At 45.5% G+C, this 22,008-nt stretch overlaps 2 protein-coding genes across 4 annotated transcripts in view; one reads left to right on the forward strand and one right to left on the reverse strand.

Moving 5' to 3' along the window:
- GPSM1 (G protein signaling modulator 1) overlaps positions 1-3,667 on the reverse strand; it is an 82,255-nt gene extending 78,588 nt beyond the window's left edge. The window contains exon 1 of one of the 3 annotated variants that reach the window (XM_069771110.1): positions 3,514-3,667. In XM_069771110.1, the coding sequence (XP_069627211.1) occupies positions 3,514-3,572 (59 nt within the window). In that variant the 5' untranslated portion in view covers positions 3,573-3,667. The remainder of the gene's footprint in view (positions 1-3,513) is intronic. The other 2 variants (XM_069771107.1, XM_069771108.1) reach the window with 2 other exon arrangements.
- Positions 3,668-20,476: 16,809 nt separating this feature from the next.
- The window catches only part of CCDC187 (coiled-coil domain containing 187), a 47,062-nt gene continuing 45,530 nt past the window's right edge, over positions 20,477-22,008 (forward strand). Inside the window, exons 1-2 of the mRNA XM_069771117.1 lie at positions 20,477-20,880; positions 21,224-21,307. Coding sequence (XP_069627218.1) covers positions 21,265-21,307 — 43 coding nt within the window. The 5' untranslated portion in view covers positions 20,477-20,880; positions 21,224-21,264. The remainder of the gene's footprint in view (positions 20,881-21,223; positions 21,308-22,008) is intronic.

Below are 22,008 nucleotides of genomic sequence, written 5' to 3' on the forward strand. Positions count from 1 at the left end.
TTCCAGGGTCTGCAATAGCTGCTACCGCAGTAGTTCAGAGGTATCTTCAGCAAGTTCAAAGGGTTCTCTTCATCTGAGCCCCTTCCCAGTTCCACAGAACAAGCTAATCGCACTCTGCCATCGTCCTGCGAGCCAACAACTCTCCAACCCTCAGGCTCAGAGGATTTGTAACAAGGCACAAAGCTCTGTCACCACGCTGCTGCTCAAATCCAGCCCAAGTTAATACAGACTCAGTAGCTGTCACCAGGCAGCTTATTCACTTGAGTATTCAGTAAAATTCCTAACAAACACCAAAACTAGCACTGCTGGGATGGTGCTGATTTTCCACCTCTGAGACAGATACAAAATACTTACTTTCTTTCTAAGAGGTGGCATTTAATTGTATCTTAAAAGAAAGCAATATGTAACTTTTTTTTCTTTTCCTTTTGAATGAACAAGTTTTGAAAGTTTACAAGTACTAGCAGCTGGAAAACAATCAGAATATTTCATGGTGCTGTGATCCCTTGGATACATGCAAAATGAACAGGAACCATTTGAGAGGAAGGTCCACCCCATTGGTGGACTTTCTTCCCAATTTGCTTTGCAAACACCAGTCTATTCTGCCTTAACCCCCATGCTGAGTTATGCCCTCTCTCGCTGCCTTCCTTGTCCAAAGGCCAACAATTCTTCCAGCTCAGTTTTCCAATCAGAATAGGAGAAAGTTGCCTTCTCTAGAAAGATTCGTAGTGCTCAGAGAGAGCACTCCAATTGCCCGACAGGCATTCAGGTCAGGTACCCACTGTAGTGACACTAATGAGCGAGATGGAGACTGTTTATGACACAATCAAGAGAAGTTAGTAAACATTACAAAAGCCAACAGCTCTATTGAAAATATGTAGCACTGCAAGAGAACACAGAACAAGGGAAGGGAAAGGGAGGCTCAGAAGGGAGGAACAAAACATGCTTTAATCTGAGTTTTCATGTCAGATTTATACATTTCTGGTCTGATTGCAGCATTATCTAACATTCTTTCTGCGCGGGATCAATAATGTCTCCGAGATGTCAATGCAGTACAGCAATGGTTTCCCCAGAACATGCTCATGCCTCACTCCCAGACTTGGAAATCTCCAGAGTAGCCTTTTAAAGCAAAGGGTCAAATTTAGTGGAGCTCTCTGAACACTTGCAGACTTGTCCCCAGCATGAACTTGACATACTCTCAGGAACCATGGTCCAGGGGAATCATTTGGTGGGCTTGGTGCTTCCTACGCGTTCAAGGTCAGCCAGCCAGCACAAAAAGGCAAGCGAGACTATCTGCAGCAGCAGAGAAGAGCAGGCACCTGCTGCAAGCAGGTATTTCACAGCTCCCACAGCCCAGATTCTGTCCAACAGAAGTCCTCAGAGGTTACACGCAGCTGCGTTGGATGCACTTAAATTAGTACCAGATCAAAACCCCATGGAAGGCAAAGCATTAGCTCAGGCTCATGTAATACTTGCTCAACTCAAGTTTGCAGAGCACTATCAGAGAGCTTGATGTTTCCAACAAGCCCCACCAGAGATCGAACGTTCAATACCAGGAGCTGGCCACCACAGACGTGCCAGCCCTGTAGAGTCACAACTGCTCAACTGCTTCCAAAGCCCTGTACTTCCAATAAGTCTCCCTTGAGACTAACAGTTCTGCTGTAGCAACAGCAATGAAATAAATGGCATCAGAAAGGTCAGCAAGTCTGGGCGCAAAGAGTTCCACAGGACCTCTTTTGCAAAGATGCATACGGTGTATTACTGCTGTAGCAGAGATCCTCCCGACTTTGGTCTCTGTAAACAGAAGAGTTTGGCCCAGTCAGCACACAGATTGTCTGCTGTGAGCACAACAACAGAACAGATGCCTTTGTTTAGGATAGGCAGAATTTAGGGAAATACCAAGGGATGTAGTAAAATGAGCAAATACTTTCATTTCTTTGTGGCACGCTTCCTTCCACCCCATCCCTCTTCCTAGAAGGAATATACCTCCCCCAGCCCCCCAGATAAGAGGTCTGGCACTCCCTGCCCACACAGACACCTTCTGCAGTTCTTACACCTGAGTTAGTGCTCCCAGGCAAAGAAAAAACACACAGAGAAAGACTTTGATACCAGTCATTATGGCTTTATCACCTGAACAGTCACCTGAGGTTCCACCTATCACCCCAGACATGTCTACAGGATGGAGTTGAGAGTCATTTACTTCAAGCTAGAGGTTTCTACACTGTGATAGAAGTGAAGTTAAGGAAGAAACTCTTAAGTTATAACTCCAGTTAACAGTGCAGTAAAGACAGAGAGGCTCCATCGACATGCACTTTCAAGGCCTGCAGGGCAAGCCTGAAGAGCACTGCAGGGAGTTTTAACACCACATGCCCCGCCAGAGCCACCCAGACGGAGCCACAGGAGAGGCGTTTCCCATTTCTCTTCTACTATCCCTTCACTAAACACCTGGCAGCAGTGTTTACTGTGCTGGACAGGCACACATTAGGGGTACGCAGCCCCCCAGTAGGATTTCCTTCACAAAAGTGACCAAAGTCTATTCCCCAAAAAGTTTAAGAAAAACAAAAGAGAAGAAAAAGATCCAGTCTGATTAAAAGCCAGTGTTTCTCCACAGCTCTAGCTCCACCAGAGTAAGCAGACCAATAGTTTTAACTCTTCATTCTCTTTTCATTTTCCCAGGAGTTGCTATATAATACAACAAACCCAAGAAACACCTGCTGTCCTAATGAACCAATACTCATTAAACCAGACAACCCACTAGTTGCTGTGCTAACGGTTGCAAAGCATGCAAAGAGAATTGATGAAAAGCTACTATACTGCATATACTTCAAGCATTCTCCCCCCCCCCAGCCCAGATACTGCATTACCTCCACTTCTGACTGCTAGAGAAATAAAACACAATGAGGATGAACAGCATAAACAACAACGCTCCAAGCCATGCTGTGAGGCCTCAAATTGACTCCAGTTGGGACTTTTTTATTTTTGATCTAAATAAAAAGAATGGGCAAGATACGGTATTTTCACGAACGCCAGACAGCCTGAAGCTATTTTTTTTTTTTTCCCCAGCCTCGTGTGAATTTCCGTAGCGCCCAATTTTAAAGCTGAGACTCAAAGACTCTGCAGTGCGACCAAGAGCCTCCTATCGCAAATGCCCAGCGCGGACCAGGTTCCAGCATCACCCTCATGAACAGAAAGAGCCGATCGCTCCGGGTTAGCGCCAAAGAAAACCACAATTTCCCTCTCGGCAACCTCAGCACCCCAACCGCCCCCACAACACGAAGCAAGAGCTGCCCCACGGAGGAAAACACCGCGTCCTTCCCCCCTCCGTCTCCTCTAACTCTCGCCGGGTGCCCCCCAGGCGTGCAACAGCTTCTCACTTCCCACGGATGAGCGCTCCCTTCCCGCAAAACCCCCGGCCGCCCTCCCTCCCCGGCGGGGGGCTCTGCCCACGGGTGCAGCTCCGGGGCCGGGTTCCCCCCCCGGGGCCGGGTTCTCCCCCCCCCCCGGGGCTCCTCTCACCTCGAATAGAGCCGGCGGGCGGCGGAGCCCGGGCTGTCCCCTCCGGGCAGACACGCCATGGAGCGCCGGGCTCCCAGCGAACCGAACCGCCCGCCGTGGAGGCGGAGGCAGGCGCGGCCGCAGCCCCGGCCCCGGAGTATGGCAGCGGCGGGAAGTGATGCACCGAACCGAGAAAACTCACGGGCAAAAGGCCCCTCCTCCGGCTGATGTCAGCCCCGCGGCGGGCAGCGGCCCTTCCTCCTCCTCCGCCCGGCTCCGCCGTGCTCGGCGCTGCCGCCCGCCCCGGGGTGGGACGGGGAGAACGGGGCTGAGACAGACCCGGGCAAAGGGGAACCTGCTGCCCGGGGGAACCCCCTGCCCGGGGCCGCCCTGGCCCCCCTCTCCAGCCGAGACACCGCGCAGGGGCGTCGCGGCAGCCCTTGGCAGTAGGGTGGGCTGGGGGGCACCTCTCCTCGCACCCCCATATTTAACAACACCTCGTAGCACCTCAGCACTTACCCTCAGAGCTACAGCAGCAGGGAAGGACAAAGCTACAGCAGTTCCATATGGACAGACTCCATACCCGCACGCTAGTGCAGAAGGAGGGTGGCACAGCGTTGCTGATTTCTGACCCGCTCCGTATATAGCCACTTAATTCCGTGATGAGAAGTCCCTGGTTTTCCTCAGCCTGAGCTCTTTTATCCTCAAAAGTAAATGCCTGCACCTGGAGGCAGTTAGGATGAGGGGCAGAGAGCAGGACCTGGCACAGCCGTGTCCACCTCACCTCAGTCAGAAGGGGTGGCCATGCCACAGAGGCCCATGCCCTCCCAGTAAGCCAGCACGAGCAGACTTAACCACCAAGCAAAGTCTGGCTGCTATCTTTGGTGGTGAGGAATCCACCAGGAAAAGGGATGTTTCCCTCCCAGCCCACAGCAACCTGCTTTCTGGGTTAACTGTGTCCTGTTGAACCTTGGGGCCTTTACTATTTACTGTCAACCAAATGTCTTAAGCTGGATGCAGGTCATCTTCACATGCTGCACCCAGCTCCCTCTGTTTTTCAATGCTTGAGATGCTCCTGTAAAAGTTAGTGAGCTGGTCACTCAGCAGAGGCCTGACTGTAAATTAATGTCACTTAGCCAGCAACACCAAATTAAACATCATTATTGTCACAGATACCCCAAAGAAGTGCAGGTATAAACTGTGGCTTTCAGCAGATTCTAGCAGCTTGCTCTGCAGACACAAGAACCCAGTGGTCAGAGGGAATCCAGAGCCATGCCCTACTTACTGGACTGTTTCACCCTGGAGAACCTGCACAAAAGCCTCTCTCAAGAGCAAGCAGAAATCCTGCTCAGGAAAAAACATCATCAATAACACCCCACTAGCAAACCACAAAAGCCTCTTTCCCAAGAGCTAATTGATTGGGCACTTAAATTCAAAACAAAAACCCATAAACAAACCTGTATCTGTGTCTTAGCTTAGGAATAGTCACAATTCTGTAGACAAACCACGGCAGAGAAAGCTGAAACCATGCTGCCGAGAGCTGCCTCCTTGTCCAGGGAGGTGCAACTGTGTCCTGGGTACATGCCATACCACCCCCCCCCAAAAAAGAACCCCTCTGCACCCCCAAGCAACCAGCTACAGAAGCCCCACTGGAGGGGCTGCAGGCAAACCCACGGGCCAGGCTGGGACACTGTACCTCACCCCAGCCAGTTTTTACCCGGGTTTGTGGTTTCACTGACAGCAGCAAACATCCTGGCACAAGCAGCTGCTCACAAGCACATGGAAACAAGGAACTGCTCAGCCCTAAGAGATTTTGGTATTTCCAGGGGGTGTGTTTGTCCATGCCTCCCCAAACTCTCTTCCAATCAAGAATACTAGTGCAAAAGATGAAAACCAGCTGCTCTTGCCACTGGCTACAGCCCTTCCTCAACCGCAAGAGACAGAGGGTGCTTTGCTGCTCTAGGCCCACAGCACTGGGTCAGCACTTAATGAATGTGGGCAGATGGAGTAATTGCCCTTTGGAAAAACAATGCTGGAAAGGGGAGCAAAAGAAAGGAGGGTGGAGGCCAGCTTCCAGTTTGGGCTCCGGCCAGATATATGGTATTCCACAGAGCTCTGGGCAAACGGGTCACCCACACGTTAATGACACAGGAATCGCTGGGTCAGATTCCACGGCCTGGGTTATGCAGGAGGTCAGACTAAGATGAGCATAATGGTCCCCTTTGGCTTTAAAATTCATGAATTTGCAATGGATAATTTATCATCTGACAAACTCAGCTTCTTTTTCTTCTTGTAGAAGTGGCAAACAGGTCAAAATAGATTTGAATTCATTAGATGAAATAATTCAATTACTTTGCTGTGGGTTGGGTTTGGTTAACCCTACATATTCATGCCAAGAAGCTCCCTGCAAGTACTTGGACCTAAGCCACAACTCAGATCCATTGCTCAGCTGCAATGAAACAGGCAAATTACAAGAGTACAGAGAGGAATAAACCCCAATACTTTAAAAATGCCACTAATTCATCTTGTGTCCACATTGTGTCATATGTTGGGAAGGACATGGAGCAATTAGAAAGACTCCAGATGAATGTGAGAAGTGTGACCTATGAGAAAAAGGTAAAAGAAATTGATTTGTTCAGATAAGATCAAGAGGAAGCAGAGTAGTAATCTTTAAACATGAAAAGGGCCACTGCAAAGAGCAGCAAAAAGGAGGAATGGATCATGAAAGAGAGAGTAGGATACAAAATAGCCAGGCTAGAATCCATCAAAGCCAATGCAGGGTTCATTTTAGTTAGTCAGACATTACATACCTCTGCGCCTCCAACAGCTTTTTGTTTCTGTAATCTTAAGGCACATCATCTTGTTCCTTCTAGTTACTGAATGTCTCTACACCTTCGCTTACAAACACAGGCAAAATCACAACGCCAAGCAATAGGATTGCAGGATCCTTAAAACTTCTTGAGCAGTTTTTAATATTTCTTTTAAAAATTGATATCCAAAGCTACCACAACACAATATGAAAGAGCTCTAACTATTGTCACATTTCCCACTGCTTGGAAGAGACAACCATAAAAGCAACAAGGCACAGAAAGCTGAAAGACAGCGAGACTGCAATACAAAACTGTGATACAGTAGTCAACAAGCAAATTTTGCCACTCGTTTAAGGATTGCTAGGACATAGGAACATCCCTCCACTGCCTCGATATCTTCATCATCCAGACACACTAAGGAGTCAGGCACTCCCTCCAAAACACAAAGATCTCTCTTAATTAGCCTAGAAGCTTTCCTGCAGCTCATGAAACGGGTTGCTGGTGTCCTCTGCTGGGGTTTATGTGCAAAAAGAGCACTGCAATTCAGATTCCCAAAGCTGACAGACCCCAGCTGAAATCACTACTGAGCTGGCACTGTAATTGTCAAGTCTTACTGGCAACAGCTGTAATTAAAGACCATCACCTTGCACTGTCTTTTTTTTTCGAACTGGCATGTTCTGAAAGCACCTTGCTATTGTCCAGCATACAAGAAAAAGTTTGCTATTTTCTAAATTCCTTTAAAGGTAGCCTGCAAGGAAAAGCAGGCTATAGTCTCGGTTTCTGTGGATGTAGAACTGAGTATTTTTTCTCGTGCTCTTTTTTGTGTGAAAGAAGGCACAGGTGATCCTTGTCTATGGGCAGGTGCATCCAATTTCTGCCTCTTCCCCACTGACAGTTATTTAACTCCTAACTCTCTTTCAGCAAGTTTGGCAGAAAGATAAGGGTTTTGAACATATGATGTTCTTGAAAATACTAAGATGAAAAGACCTATTACTGTCCCAGCCAAGAGAAGGGGGTAATGATAACTCCAATGTTGTTATGTGACTGAAGATGTTAGTAGGCAGGTAGCAGAGCACAGGGCCTGCTTTAGAGTTCATACTCAGTCCCATGACAAGAGAAAAATCCACAGGAAAGCAGGCTTTCAGCAGCAGCACTTGCAAAAAGATCATGAAACTATTAGCAAGGCTGAAAGTTGGCCACTATCAGACTGGAGAAGGATAGAGAGGCTATAAATCATCTGCTATCAGTCAGACAAAGTAGAAAAACCACAACAGTGTGGGGGTGCTAATAATTTCCATACCCCCTTCCTTCACATTTTAGGCAGCTTGATGATCTTAGTCGGCAGACAGAATAGTACTGGTTTAAATCAGGCTAAAAAGAATCACACCATGAAACTCGGGAAACTTTGTCTTGGCTTGTATCAGACGGTTTTATAGCTGTGAATTTAAATGGAGATAAACATATTGTTGAGGAAGTTTGCACCTTTTTAATATCAAAATACACCAGTGGATGTGACTTCCTTTTGTGTGCAGACTTCTAAATACTAGCTCAAGTTGCAGGAAGTGTAGAGAGGGGGGATAGATGCAAATTTATAATTAGCAGAATTCCTTTAAAACAAACAATAGTAGTTTATAGTGAGTAGAGGTGAATAAGCAAACAAGCAACAATGGCTGTCAAAAGCAGTTCTATTGTAAAGGCGAAAACTGAAGAGACAAAAACCTGTAGAGACAGGATAAATCAGGCTGGTGCACGTGGTCTTTATTTCCAGGCAAACTCTAATATGCATGTGTTGTGCTGTTGTTTATATTTAAACTTTTAATATAGAGTAAAAAAATCCATGGATGTCAAAAGACCTTGACATAATGAACAAGCGAGTTTTCTTGTTCCAAACACAGATTTATATCTACATCACCTCTGGTCTTCTTGTTCACTAAGCAAGGCTGTGTCACCAGGAAGGTCACTTAACCTTTCAAAGTTTGTTTACATCAGTAAACAGCTAAGCCAGTAAAGCTTCCTCTGTTTCTCCTAGCCCATCCCCATGGTTCCTGAGCACTGGTCCAGCACAAGTATTCTTGTGGCCACACACTGAACTGAATCAGAGAACTAATCCAAGTAAAAAGTAACCCAGCAAATGCTCCGCATACACAGTGGGTATTTTCAGCTAGATCCATTTCTTCCCCAGTTTGTTGGGCAAGTGTCTGCACAGATGCAGGCACCAGCCAAAGAACACAGGACTGGAAAGGAGGGATGATGGGCAGCATAGCCTTGGCCAGGACTGCTTTCCTGTGAAATGTCACTGTTGGTGCTGCCCTGTGCTAGTTTGTAAAGCGGAGATAACAAAATAACTTCTACCTATCCCTCCTGGGGAAGGAATAAGAATTAATGTCTGATGATCTTAAATGTATTACTGAGCTGCAAGCAAAGTAGTTTGAATAAGCCTGAAGCCAGTGTGAAGATGGGTAAGAGAGGAGTTAGCCTTGTTGAAGAAAAAGGGGATAACAGAAATGCCCCCAGAGGGTGCAGAGGCTGGTGTGCAAAGTGGGGCCACACACAGCCTGTCTGAACCAGAAACATTTGCTTTGGCTTTGGGATTTTCATAAAACATAATTATATGAGTTGCAACAACAGTCTTCTCAGAACAGCCCAGAGCCATGCAGGAAACTCATGAGGGGACAGGGATGGGTTTCAGCAGGAGTGCTTAGCCATTCCTGTTATTTAAAACAACATATTAAGAACAAGGTTCAATACCTTTCTTTGGGGAACAGAACCCTGCATGCATCTGGAAGATTTAACAGGTCTAAATAAAACTGCTGTGCTGCACAAGCTTTTTTTTCAGGACCTGGGAAGGAATTACAGTTTTCAAGGGCTTTTGCAATCCTTCTTTCCACTGAATCTGGTCCTAAGGCAACAAAACTCCTCTGTTCAGAGGGTGGGACTCAGTGAGGAACCATTATTTCCTCTCCAGAGTAGAAGCACAAAAGGTTATTACAATTTCCAGATAACCTGTAATAGCGACTCACAGCCAGGAATATTGTTCATACCTGAAATAAGGAGGATCATCTGAGAGTGAAGAGTTGCTTTGCTGACTGTGGTTGTCTCTTTTAAAACCTCTTGGAGCACAGAAACCTGGGAAAAGCTCTGAGTAACAAGCTTCTCTGAATAATTTAGTTGTGTGCATGCACGCCTGAAACAGCCACAACTGCAAGGCAAAGCAGCCCTCTCTGGGGCTTACATTCACACCCAGAGCTACGCTGCCCAGGCTAGCCAGTGGTGCGGTGGGCAAGATGCCCGTTGGGCAGTAAAGCTGGATGCAAACCCCTTCCCAGAACCTGGGTAGTAATACAGCAATAGTGCTGTTAGCTTTCTTTCCCTGCCCCAGGATAAGGCCCTCATGCCCACCCCTCTCTTCTTCTGGTACAGCATGAAAACACACATCAAGACCTTAACAGTTTTCACAAGTTCCATTCCTTTATGTTTGGGCGCACACAGCAGTTGAAGATTTGGCCTTTCTAACTTTGTGCATATTTATATATCCTGTGTCTCTGATGTCCCTGAATTTCCTTTTCATTAATACCCCTCTCGGCCTTGGAAGAGACAAACAAAGAGGCAGAAGTCATCCGCTTCCTTTAACTTTCAAGCTTGACTGAAAATACTTCATTAAATAAGTAGCAAGGGACCCTTAAAATTCCCTTGCCCTCAACCTCATAGCATGGTTGATGAAATGAAGCCCCATGGCCTGGCACTGGCCTGCTTGGTAGATGGGGGGTTTTTAGGCAGGGCCAGAGGGGACTGTCCTGACTTCTTTGTGCTAATGCCATGTATGCCTTTTATCCAAAAAGCCAGCACCTCCTCAGCTGAAATCTTACTCTCTACCTCAGAGCAGAATGACTGTTTGTACAGAGTGCCTGGGAAGGCTTTTGAACTCCGCAAGTTTTGAGCACGGGCAACTGATGCATGTTGTAACAGCATTCTCCCTCATGCCAACCTCCTCCTCTGCCCTGGCATTGCTCTGCCTGGATGCAGCTTGCTAAGGGGAGACTGGTCCAGCTTGCCCTGGCACCGCAGCCCCAGTGCTGCTCCGACCCCAGTGCCGGGTGCTCAGGGGCTCTGCAGACACACTCCTCTTCCTCCTTTCCTGGAATCAAAACCGGCTGCTGGTATGGTCCGCCTTTCAGCTTGGCTTTGCCATAGCCATGAATTCCCTATCTGACTAATGTGCCTAGAGGGAAAGCCGGAGCTGACAGCAATATCCAAGATGGATGATGTTAAATAACCAGCTGGGGGGGATGTGAACGGCCTTGGCATTATTAATTGTCTCTCACACGTGCCCCCAGGCACCTCAGTGATGTTTGCAGCAAGCTGGACGTGCTTGAGCAACACATGGATTTCTGCCTCCTTTTCATCTCTTGGTAAATTCCCATCGCTTCTCACTGCTTGGGGGCACGTGCTCTCGCTGTTCCTGCAGGAGAATTTAACAGCCTGCAAGGTGCCTACTTCAAGAGATCTTCTTAGGACTTCAGCCAAAACCCCAAGAGGGTGATGGGAGTCTCGCTTGTGGTTCATCAGAAATATGCTGGCTTTTTTACGGGCTTGGAAGACTTGAATGGCAGTAACAGGGAGCTTTTCTTGGAGGCACTTTATCAAAGCTTTATTGCTCAGGCAAATACCCCAGAGCTCCTAGTCACGATCAGCTCGTATTTACAATGATGGCAATGGGTTTGTTTAACCAGCTTCAATTTCCAGTAGTCAACAGACAAAACCCCAATTTCTCCTGCTGGAAGTCTGGGAAAACCTCCTGTTAGCATTAACTGAAATAAGAAGTAATCTTTTGTTATACTTGAAAGCCAGGGGAAAATTACACACTTTCACCTTTGAAGGGGGCTTTATTTCCTTTTTAAATTGTAACTGTTGGTAATGATGTTAATTACAAGCAAGTGTGTTTGGGTTTGTTTTTAAAACAGATTGCTAATATTTACACTTTAATTGCATTGTTTAGCCAAGCTTCTGCAAGTGCTTTCCAAACACTCACCATGTAACTGACGGGGTTTATTTCTATTTAACTGACCAACTACTCTGAGAATCAGAGAAAGAAGGAGCAGAAGGAGCTGGCAAAGTGACTCTGTGTCACCGACCACACTGCAAGGTCGCAGAGGCTCCGGCAGTAGCACCAGTCTGCATTGCCCCTCGCAGTCCCCAAACCAGCTCTTTGTGACAGGAAGCACATTCTGGTTGTAACCAAAGCTGCAGCCTAACCACACAGGCTTAGGGCTAAACCCATCAATTTCTTAATCAGCAATGAAAGGCAATGCAAAAATATCACCATTTACAGCTCAACTCTGCTAAGCGTTTATCGCAGGATATACAATTTTTTTTCTACATTTCTTCCACTTGAAGATAAGTCTGTTCTTATCAGTCTAATAGAATATTAAGACAATATTATAGCAACATTCAGCAGAATTTTCTGAAATTAATAAGTCTCATTTTGGGACTGATAACTGGCAAACAGCACACTCTCTGCACCATTAATGCTGGGTTTTGAGCAAATAACAGAATACAAGAAAAGTTTCAAAGGTCTGAAAAGAGACTAATAGTGAAACGAAATATTTTAGAAAAGTAGCTGGAATGACCCAAGTAACTTTAGCCTCATTAGTCCAATACTGTTGCCATGCTAATACAAGACACAGTCAAAAGGGCCGTGGAATATCAATCCATTGCTCCAGAAAACTGCTTATCAAAGAAGCAATCTTTCTTGTGAGGAGATTATAAATTCAGTTAATAAAGGTAATTCTGCTGACATAATAGACTTAGACTTCCGCAAAGCAGTTGACTTAATCTTGCATGACATTCTATTAAAAATAGTACTCAACAAAATCAATGTAGCTTATATTAAATGGATGGAAAATTTGGTAACATGCATCTAAAAGTAATTATCTGACGGAGGAATTTCTAATGTGTCCAAAAGGATTTACTCTTGGTACAGTGTTATCCAACATTTTTATGAATAATCTAGACAAGAAGTATAAAGACATTGCTGGTAAAGTTTGTGTTAAAAAATGAAATTTAGAAGAACAGCAACAATTAATTGGAGAGGTGGGATTGGTTTGTTTGGTAGGGTGGAACGCTTTGGGGCACTGCATTTACAGTTCTGATGACAAAAACAAGATGAAAATGTACATGTTGAAATGAAGGGGCTGTGAAAAGGCTACCAGGTGCTGGGAGCTAACAAACCAAGTGCAAGACCACAAAGCAACACTGTAGCAAAGACCGTAAATATCAGCTACAGGAGTGATGCAAAATTAGCAGGTCAATTGATTTAGCTTGCTTAAGCGAATTTTAAGGTATGACTTAATCTTAGGTGACAGTTAACTTTATAGACAAGAAAATTTCTGGGAATAGAAAGCTTTCTAGTCTAGTAGAAAGTGGCACATCCACAACTTGCAGCTAGGCAAATTCAGACTGGAAATAAGACATGATGTTTAAATGTAAGTAATTAAACAGTGGAACAGCTAACTGCTTAGGAACAGAGCCCACCCTGCATTAGCTGATACCTAGAAGAATGGTGTTTAAATATGCTGCAGTTCAAGCACAAGTTCTGGGCCTGATGCAGCATTCACCAAGTGAGAGTGTTTACTCTGCATTATGTCAGAACTCTAATTAGACAATCTGCTCTGTTATCTGTAAAACCACTCTTCTTGTTTTACCTATTGATCAGTTTTATCTACTGATATTTGATATTTTTCCTGGGTTGGCAAATCTCAACATTATGGTTGACATGATAGTGGTGTTTTTAGTGTAACATGTACTGCAGTATTGATCACACTATGTGATTAACAGCCTGTATTGCCTAAGGGATGAAATTAATATTAACGTTTGCTCAAGTTGTCTATTGAGATCAAATATTTGTGTCCTTTGTTGATTGCAGCCTGAAGGCTCCGTTGGCCTCTTGGAAAAGATCAGAGTCCTGATTCTGAGTGAAAGGTTTGGGAGTGGCAAAGCACAGTGTTAGTCTACATTTACAGTCCCATCCCCTCGCTTTTCCTTGGAAAAGCAAAGGGGGCGAAGGTAGTGGCTTTGCTCCTCAGAACCATGTGTCTACCTCCAGGCTGCTGCTTTTGACTTTCACTAGAGAGCAGCTAAATGATGTTGTCATAGAAACACAAAAGGGGCATCTGGGAACCTTTCCAGTCTGGGCTACGCACAGGACAGCACGTATCTAGGTCTTTACAAATTTAATACCTTTCTACCAGACAGCACAATGTCCACTTTTTCCTACCAAACTCTTGCGTAGTGGTGGCACTCCTTGCTCACAGTGGCTCAGCCCCTAAATAACCATCATTTCCAGGTGTCCGGGATCTGTTCTTTCTCTCAGTGAAGTAACACGTCCACCAACTTTGCTGCAAGCAAACAGAAATTCCTCAGTGTCAGCTTCTCTACTTACATAAGCTGGGATAGCTCTGTTTACTGGCACAGGGCTGCACCACTTCACATCAGCAGAGAATTTAGCCTTCAAACATATGCTATGTTTATTTTCCATTGGAGATGGGTATGCAGCTAGTATCTATTTTCCTTTGCACTTAGCTCCATATAGATTAATTATGTCAATAATAAGGCAATATTTTTGCTGGTTTACAATATTATCCGAAGAGACAGAAAAAAAAAAAAAGCCCAGACAAACAAATTCTGGTCACAGTCATAAATGGTCTTGGGTTAAATGACTGTGCTGTCTAGCATCCCAGGGGATAGCAGCAATGAAACTCTGGCAAATCTGAGAGCAACCTGACTTGACAGAGCATAACAATACAAAAGACAGTCTGTTGTGGTAGCTTACCCTGCTGCTTCTCCACTGACAATATTTTGGATTGGCACTTAGTGGTAAAACATATATAATCAAGGAGAAATCGGGTGAATTTATGAGCAGAGGGTCAATGGCCCCAGGGGCTGTTCTTAGCAAGTGGAATGTATAAAGCTCTTCTGCTCTCATAACCTCTTGTAGTGACCCGTGCTAGGGTCCCAACCAGGGCTGAGCAGCTCGGCTCTGATGCAAGACAGATGTTGTGCATCACAGATGAGCTGTCATGCTGCATCTGTACACACCACTATGTACTAGCCTGCCCAAGAGTTTCTACCTAGGTAATTAGGTAAGCTTCTCACTATGTCATTTGCAAATGCTGCAGGTCTGAGATTAATGGCCTGCAAATCGCTGAGTGGAGATAAAGACCTGCAAGGTGGCAGGAGGGATTTTTAAAGGATTTTTAAAACATGCAAAAGGGAAGTGGAACTCTGCCTGGCAGCATCTGCTGTGTGGGCAGGACTCAATGGCAAAGAAACAGGCAGCAGCAGAGGTAGGACAGGAGGACCCGATTCCCAGATTTTGATTGGACTATTTGGATTTTGAACATTTAACTCTTCCTGAAGAAAGAGGCTGAAATCTTGCCATTCTTGGTAGCTTTTTGATGCTTTGTTGAAAGGTTGAAGCAGAACAAAGTAACATTTGAAGAAAAAGCTGTGGAGCACAGTAAAACATGCTTACAGAGTGTACAGAGCTTTGAGTCTTTGCTGCAGGTCTCTGCATTCTCCAGCTCAAAAGGAATTTTACTTCTTATATTTAATGTCACAAATATACCCCGGTGTGTACTAAACTGCATAATTAAATTCAGTCACACTAAGCCCAGGATACATGGCAAGTCAGGAGATTTTGAGCGTTGTTACTAGATAGGACAACAAGGCAAGTTACTTAAAAGCATGCAGTTCTGCAGGAGCTAATGACCACACTGGCCCTGTGGTGTTTCCATGTGAGTTAGATTTAACCACTGCCCTTAGCTGGGAGCAGGATCAGGCAGGTGTGTGGTGTCTGGTCCAGGAGAAGATTGTGTGGCACTGTCATTCAGGTCTTGGTAATGTATGGTGATGAAGGCAGCACTGCAAAAATAATGTTGTTGCTGTCTCACACCACTCTATATATCACTGTGCTTGAATGTCAATAAATGGGAGAATCTGAAATCAGTAAATCATTCCCCACTCAACTGATCCCTTGTTACAGAAGCACTGTTTGTGGCTTATAGCATACTTTGTCTCACTTACAGGTATAACAAGCTGTGTTGGGGGCCTTTACGAGATGGACTCTTCCCCAGCTCCAAACCAAAAGCACAAACTGGGCAGCATTCCTGAGCTGTGGGGTCTACCATCTGGAGGGTTGTGCAAGCAGGGAATGGACTCTGCTTCTCCTCTCCGAGTTTGTCGGGCACACGTACGGTGCACCCTTGTGCCTACTGCTCTCTTTTGGTGCACAGGGAACATACGCCTGCCCGTTGCATGCCTGGTCCAGCCTCCATGAAATGCTACGAGAGTCTTTGCATCAACTTCTGCGGGTTTTAGGTCAGGCTTTAAGACACCTCATAACTTTGTACTCCTGTAATTCTCCCCACCCTCCTACCCTTCCTTTTTCATTTTACAGTGCATGGAGACAATGTGCAAGGAAATGTGCCATTTTACCTGTAGACTGTTGATTTAAATTGCCTAGTCCCAGCCTGGCACTATAAATCCTCTCATGCAGCTGGAGAGCCCCGTTTACTGTAGCGGGTTTCCATGGCAATCCTGCGCTCTCCCACGTTCAGCTGCACAGTGCAGGCAGCCCCCCCTTCTTCACTTCAGATTCCATTCACATGGTCTTCTATTGATAGGAAAAAACCCCAAATGGGCCATGGATACCTATTCCCTCTCTTAACACACTTTCCCCCAATAACTGGATGATAGATATGTATTTTAGCACATAAAGAGAACACTTGCCCTTTTCCAGACATCATTTGGCATGCAGCATAACATCCAGATATTCTGAAGGTCTAGTTCTTTCCCAACACACATTACTCTCGTTATTTCAGAACATCAATAGGAGAATACAAGCTTAACATTTCCTTCTGTTTCTGGCTGTAATCACTGCAAAGGAATTGTATCTCTCTATTGCAGCAGATCCCTCCCTAGACTCGGGGCAGCCTCACAGTACCCTCCCATCTGCATTTGAGCAGTTCTTTGTATAGCACTCAGTACAACTCAGTAACTGAGTGTATGGCACAGACCTTGGGAAAGTATCTGCTTATTTCTAACAACATGGGAAACAGCATGAGCTGCTAGGATTAAATAAAAAAGAAAGAAATAAGATCAGTGGTACCCACAAAAATTCTGCAGGCAGGGTCAGACTCCTCTCTCTGTATCTCTGAATGTTTTACATGAATATCGCTATTCTACAACATTACCTGTGGAGGAAGAAATTTGTGCTTTATCTCAGGAAATGTGACAAGGCATCGTTAATGGGGCAGCCCATTTATCTCAGTCTTATTATGCTGCTGATTTGAGACATGATAAGTACCCTTAAGAATTACTTCAACATATAGTGGTCAACCCTAAGCTCTTTGCAGGTTCAAATCAAATCCCAATTTATTAAGTGTCTTTATCCTTGTCCTTTTTAACTTCAGCTTGTGTTCTGTCACAGATTTCAGTGGGTGCAGGATTGGGCACTTGGCTGTCAGACTTCAGAGCAGTACACTTTTGGTTTTTATCAGCTGCCTCTTCCCACTACATGCTTACTACAAAATTCATATCACATCCAGCTTGCAATCGAAGTCTAGATTTGTGCTTTGATTGTTTGCTAACTGAGAATTGCTGTGAAAAGTAGTTCACAATGTAAATTGCTTAGTAAGGCACTGTAAAAAAACCCAACAAACAAATACCATTTCCTTTCCTTTTAGCTGGACATATTTCCCTAAAGTGGGGGAACTCACAACACTCTCACAAAGCTAGGCACACAGAGAAAACCAGCAACAGAAATAAAGGACCATGTCTGCCAGAGCTGTGAATTATTGCTTATGAGATCCTAGGAGTGTATCTGGTGGGCACAAAAGTGTAGCTGCATGATATGCAGCTCTTTCAAAACACAGAGACTTAGGAGGAATTTCTGGTTTTGGTTCACATACATATGTACTTCCTGAATTTTGCTAGGCCTTGTGGGTTATTGGTTTAAATATTTCCTAAACAATGACTGTGCATAACAGTGGAAACTGAAGCCTCTGGGAGGTGAGCCTGCAGCCTGAATGGTGACAAACAATCCTCCAGACTCCAAAGAGCCTTGTACATGGTTGAGCACTCACCGAGCCCACTTGCCTTTGCCTTGCAAAAACACCAGAAAATGACGCTGAAACTCAGAGTGCCACAGTGTGGCAGAGCTGGGCCCTTCTTGTCCCACTTCATCATTGTGCATCCAAGTGTAATGGTAGTGGAAACTGCTGGCTGGGAAAGAGCAGAGACTCATATCTGGACAATATGCTCGCCGTGGCATAATCCCATGCAATGGGTTAGCAGCATCTCTCTTGGCAGATTCTTAGCTGCAAGAAACTTTGCAATATCCTTTCCAGAAAAAGCCTAAAAAGGCTTTTGTAAAACCTCCACTGAGTACGCGAGAGCCTGTAGTCTAATTTGCTAAAACGAGTAGGTGGTAGTCTGAGTACCTCTGTAAGGGAAATTCAGTGTTTGAGGGCTGATGCATCATAAACGCCATATAAGTGAAAACACGGGGCCTAATTCTGTCTTAGTTCCATGTGACAGGAGCTGTGGAGTGAGCAGGCCAGAACCGTACATGACTGGCTCCTTTTGCTCATACAGATCTAAAATACAAATCCAAATGGATTTGCTCCTGTCTGCCTCGGCTCACACTTGGCTCCCTGACTTGGGACTTTCACACACTGCAGAAGTGGGATTTGGCCCAATGATCGGTTTCACTTCATCTCTCAGCAGATTTGTGGTCTAACACTCCAAGATGTGCAGCATAACACGCTGGCAATCTGTCACTCTCCTGGCTCTCGTCAGCTCCAACAGTTTGCTGAGAAAAAACAGTGCCAAAATAGATGCCAGTCCGACCTGAGGGACTTGGGAAGCACAGCCTGCGCGTAGCCAAAACTCCGCCTGTCACAGCACGTGCTCCTCCATCAACCCAGCAGGCTGGGACCAGCCGTGGGCTTTGCTGGTTCCTGTCGCAGTTTCCCATCTTACCAAATCTTCACTGAAAGTTGCCCTCCTGCTGCTGAGGTTTCACATTACTGTTCTCACTCTTCGGTGGACCAGTTCACTTGGCATCGTGGCTGCCTTGTGAACCCAGAGATTGCAGTTAGGGCTCTTATCACTTGTGTACCCTGAATAGCTGTGGCTCCCCTCTTGGATGAGCTCTGCATTCCTAGCACTGAAACCTCTAATCAGGCCAAAACGTTGGCTTGGAACAGCTTGAAATGGGAACTTCGTGTCTCCAGTCTGCAGCTCAGGAATTCCTTGTTTGGTTAGACTTGAAAAGCTGAAATGCTGGGGATATCTGAGCACAGACTGCAGTGACATTTATTAGATTAGCAGTCTGAGTCTGTTTCTTCAAGGGAACTTCTCTAGACACCACAGGGACCCACATACATGAAAGGATGTGGTGTCGGTGTCTTGCTTCACCATCTGAGTACTTTCCAGTAATAACGAACACTTACAATACTGACATTGCTGCTTAAAGCAAATCTGTAGAATTATAAAGCATGAACAAATAATTGAGGACATAAACCAGAAAAAAAAAGCCAGACTGAATATAAGCCAAAATGCTGATGAGACAGTACATCAGTCTCTGCTTTATAGTCAGGTGGGACCCAGAAGAGGATACGGAGCCTCTTCTCAGGGGACTTACTGAAATTCAACCCATGACAGCAGTAAGTCATGGCCACTGCTGTAGGGTAACAAGAAATGTGTTTTATCCCTATTTGTTTGTCTTTCTTGTATTCGCACACCTTCCATAAATATCTGAGGCAATGGCAAGTATAGCCTTGGGACCTGCAGAACTTCAGCATATATGAGAGAATATTTGTGGGAAGCAGATTTACAATTCAGAAATGGAAAAATTTCACAGGAAACCAATGTCTAAGGACCATCCAACCAAGGAAGAGAAGCAGCATTGAATTATCAGCCTAGTCTTTGCCATTATATGTTGATTGTAGTAGTTTTGGTTGTAACCACCGATCCAGGAATTAGCTGTGAGTAACTCTGGGGCAAAGAACTGCAGAAACCAAGTCTCCCAAAGCAATGCATGGGCAACATGCAAACAGAAGGCAAATCCACCAACTGAGATACGCCTTAAGGGATACTTAGCCATCTGCAGCCATAATCTCAGGAGGGTTTAAGAAATGCCAGTCCAGGATGTCACTGCCCATTGAAGCCCATCAGAAAGATGCTCTGTGAAAAGTATGAGAACGAAGAGGAGAGTGAATCTCTGCTATAGCAAAAGTTTTTCTGCTGCTACCCATTCCACGTTGTCTTTGACCAAGGTGGCAACTGCCCTTCTCCTGGGTTGTCCAGGCAGAAACTGGGGCCCAGAGCCTCCCAGCACTGAGTGCTTCATCTCCTGTCTGCGAGCTCAGTTTGCCCTCTGCTGTTTGCTCAATAAACTGTTCCCTCTGGTTAATCCAAAATGGGAGGGTAAGAACAGCAGGACTTGAACAACCAGAATGGTTACCCCCAGATTTCAAATGCTTAAACGTAAAAACTGTGACACTTAAAAAAAATGACAAAGGGGGGGAAAGTCTTATCTGAGACTTTAGCATACACTGACTTTATATTCTCAAACTTTCCTTTACAATCACAAAGACCAGAAACCCTTTTTTTCATTTCCCCCTAAATAAAAGGCAATATTCAGAATTAAGCCCCCTTCTCTCTTGACACCAGGGATTCAGGTGTGACAGAGAGTGCTTCTGAGAGCAGGATCAAAGGCTGGATGAACCCACAGAGGAAGGTGTGAGGAGAGGTGCCCCAGGATGACAAGAGGTGCTCTGCAATGAGGAAAGGTGCCCTGTGATGAGGACTCAGATAGGTCTGGTTTCTCCCCCTGCACTGGCACCTTATTCTCTCTCCATCCTAGAATTGCAGAGCTGCTTCCACCTGGGCCCCAGGTTGGTCGCCCTGCTCCTCTGCTGCCCTGCCCTCTCCTCTGCAGCCATCCAGCCCTGGGAACGGTCATCGCCAGGATGCCGGACGCCCTGGAAAGGACGCAAGGGCTTGTTAAGAAAGCCGCTGGCATCTTGCCACGTGTTTGTGAGCTGAGATCAGCCTTCAGGCTCCTCTTGTTGCTGTTTGTTTTCTGCTCTGTTCCTAACAGCCTCTCCCTGTGCTGTCACTACTGTCGCCCTGCACAGAGGGGCTCAAACAAAGGTGTGGTGACGGTTGATGGCAGGTTGGGCTGGTGGGACTCCTCTGGACGTCGTCCTGCACCTCCCAGCACTCATGGGCAGGGCAGAGACCGACCTGGCGCTTGTCTCAGAGGAACTTCTGCGTTCCCAGCTGGTGCCGGGGAGCTGGCTCCTGCAGATGGCTCAGCCCAGGGAAGGAGCAGCAAATGGGATGTTCAGTGCTGAGATCTTTCTCATACCTCCCTTTGGAAGTAGCTTCTGGGATTAGCCACTGTAGAAAGACTGCAGCCCTCTCACAGATCATCTCTAAAGTGCTTCTCTACATGCTTTTGCACAGCTCCCAAGCGGAAACTTTGTTCCATGCATGGATAAGGCTTTGAAAGGTAAGTGTTCATCAGGCAGTAACGGGGACATGATCATACAGTCATTACCTCAAGTGAGTGTGCTAGACTCCCGAGCTCCCAGGGCAGCTCTTCAAGGTGTATTGGTCCAGAGCAGGACATTTACCAAGTGTGTCATATCCCTGTCTCTCCCCAGGACTCCTTCGCAAGGCTGAGGAAATTAATAACAACAGGTAACATCTGCAAACACCACAGAAATGTAAATGATGAGGGTCTTTATGGGCAGTCAGCAATTATAGATGAGAAAAAACATATATAGGCATAAAAATTGACCTAGGTTTCTCAAAGGGCAGCAATGACTAGTCCTTTTGCACGGTTATTTCAGACATGGCTATCCAGTAAGCAGAGCTCTAGCACAGCTGGAAGATGGATAACAGTTTCGCATCTGGAGAATCAGATCCTCTAGCTGGTACGTGGGTAATGAGATTCCATTTTCCTCTGTACTGTTATAGCAGAGACTTGAATAACTTTATTTTAAACCAAGGATTTATTGCTTATTGAAAGACTTTAGTGCTTAGTTTAATCTGGATTGCATGACTTCAAACACAATGGAACAAATATTTTGAAGTTTGGAGAGTGCTGGACAGTTTCGTAACTGTGCTTGTAGCTCCTACAGCAACACCCAAACTCTCCATTTCACGCTGCTTTCTAACAAAAACCTGCTCTATGAATCTTCCTCAGCCTGGAGTCATCAAGACTCAATTACTGTTGGATGTATGCAAAAAATTCACACCAGGAGCTTCTCTGTATCTGATGTGTTGCTTTGTTTTTTCTGTAAAAAGACATGAGCCGTTCTTACTCTCACAAATAATCCTGTATGGGTCTTTTTTTGTAAGTAACCACTACCAAATAGGACTGAATTGGGAAATTCAGCTCAGTCTTTCTTAAATACATGCAAAACCACCAGCTAATATCAGTGAGGATTTTGCTGAATAAGCACTAACATAGCTTAAAGAGCATTAGCTCTGACAGAACTAAGAACACACTGACAGCAAGCCGTATATAAAAGCAGTCCAGACACAAATTTTCAGGAGCAGTTCTGTGTTTCAGCCACCAGGTCTATAATCTATTCTGGCTTGGGGATGAGGGGAAATTGTCTGTATGTGTGAA

The sequence above is a fragment of the Haliaeetus albicilla genome, chromosome 26 (assembly GCF_947461875.1).
Source record: "Haliaeetus albicilla chromosome 26, bHalAlb1.1, whole genome shotgun sequence".
Lineage (NCBI taxonomy): Eukaryota > Metazoa > Chordata > Aves > Accipitriformes > Accipitridae > Haliaeetus > Haliaeetus albicilla.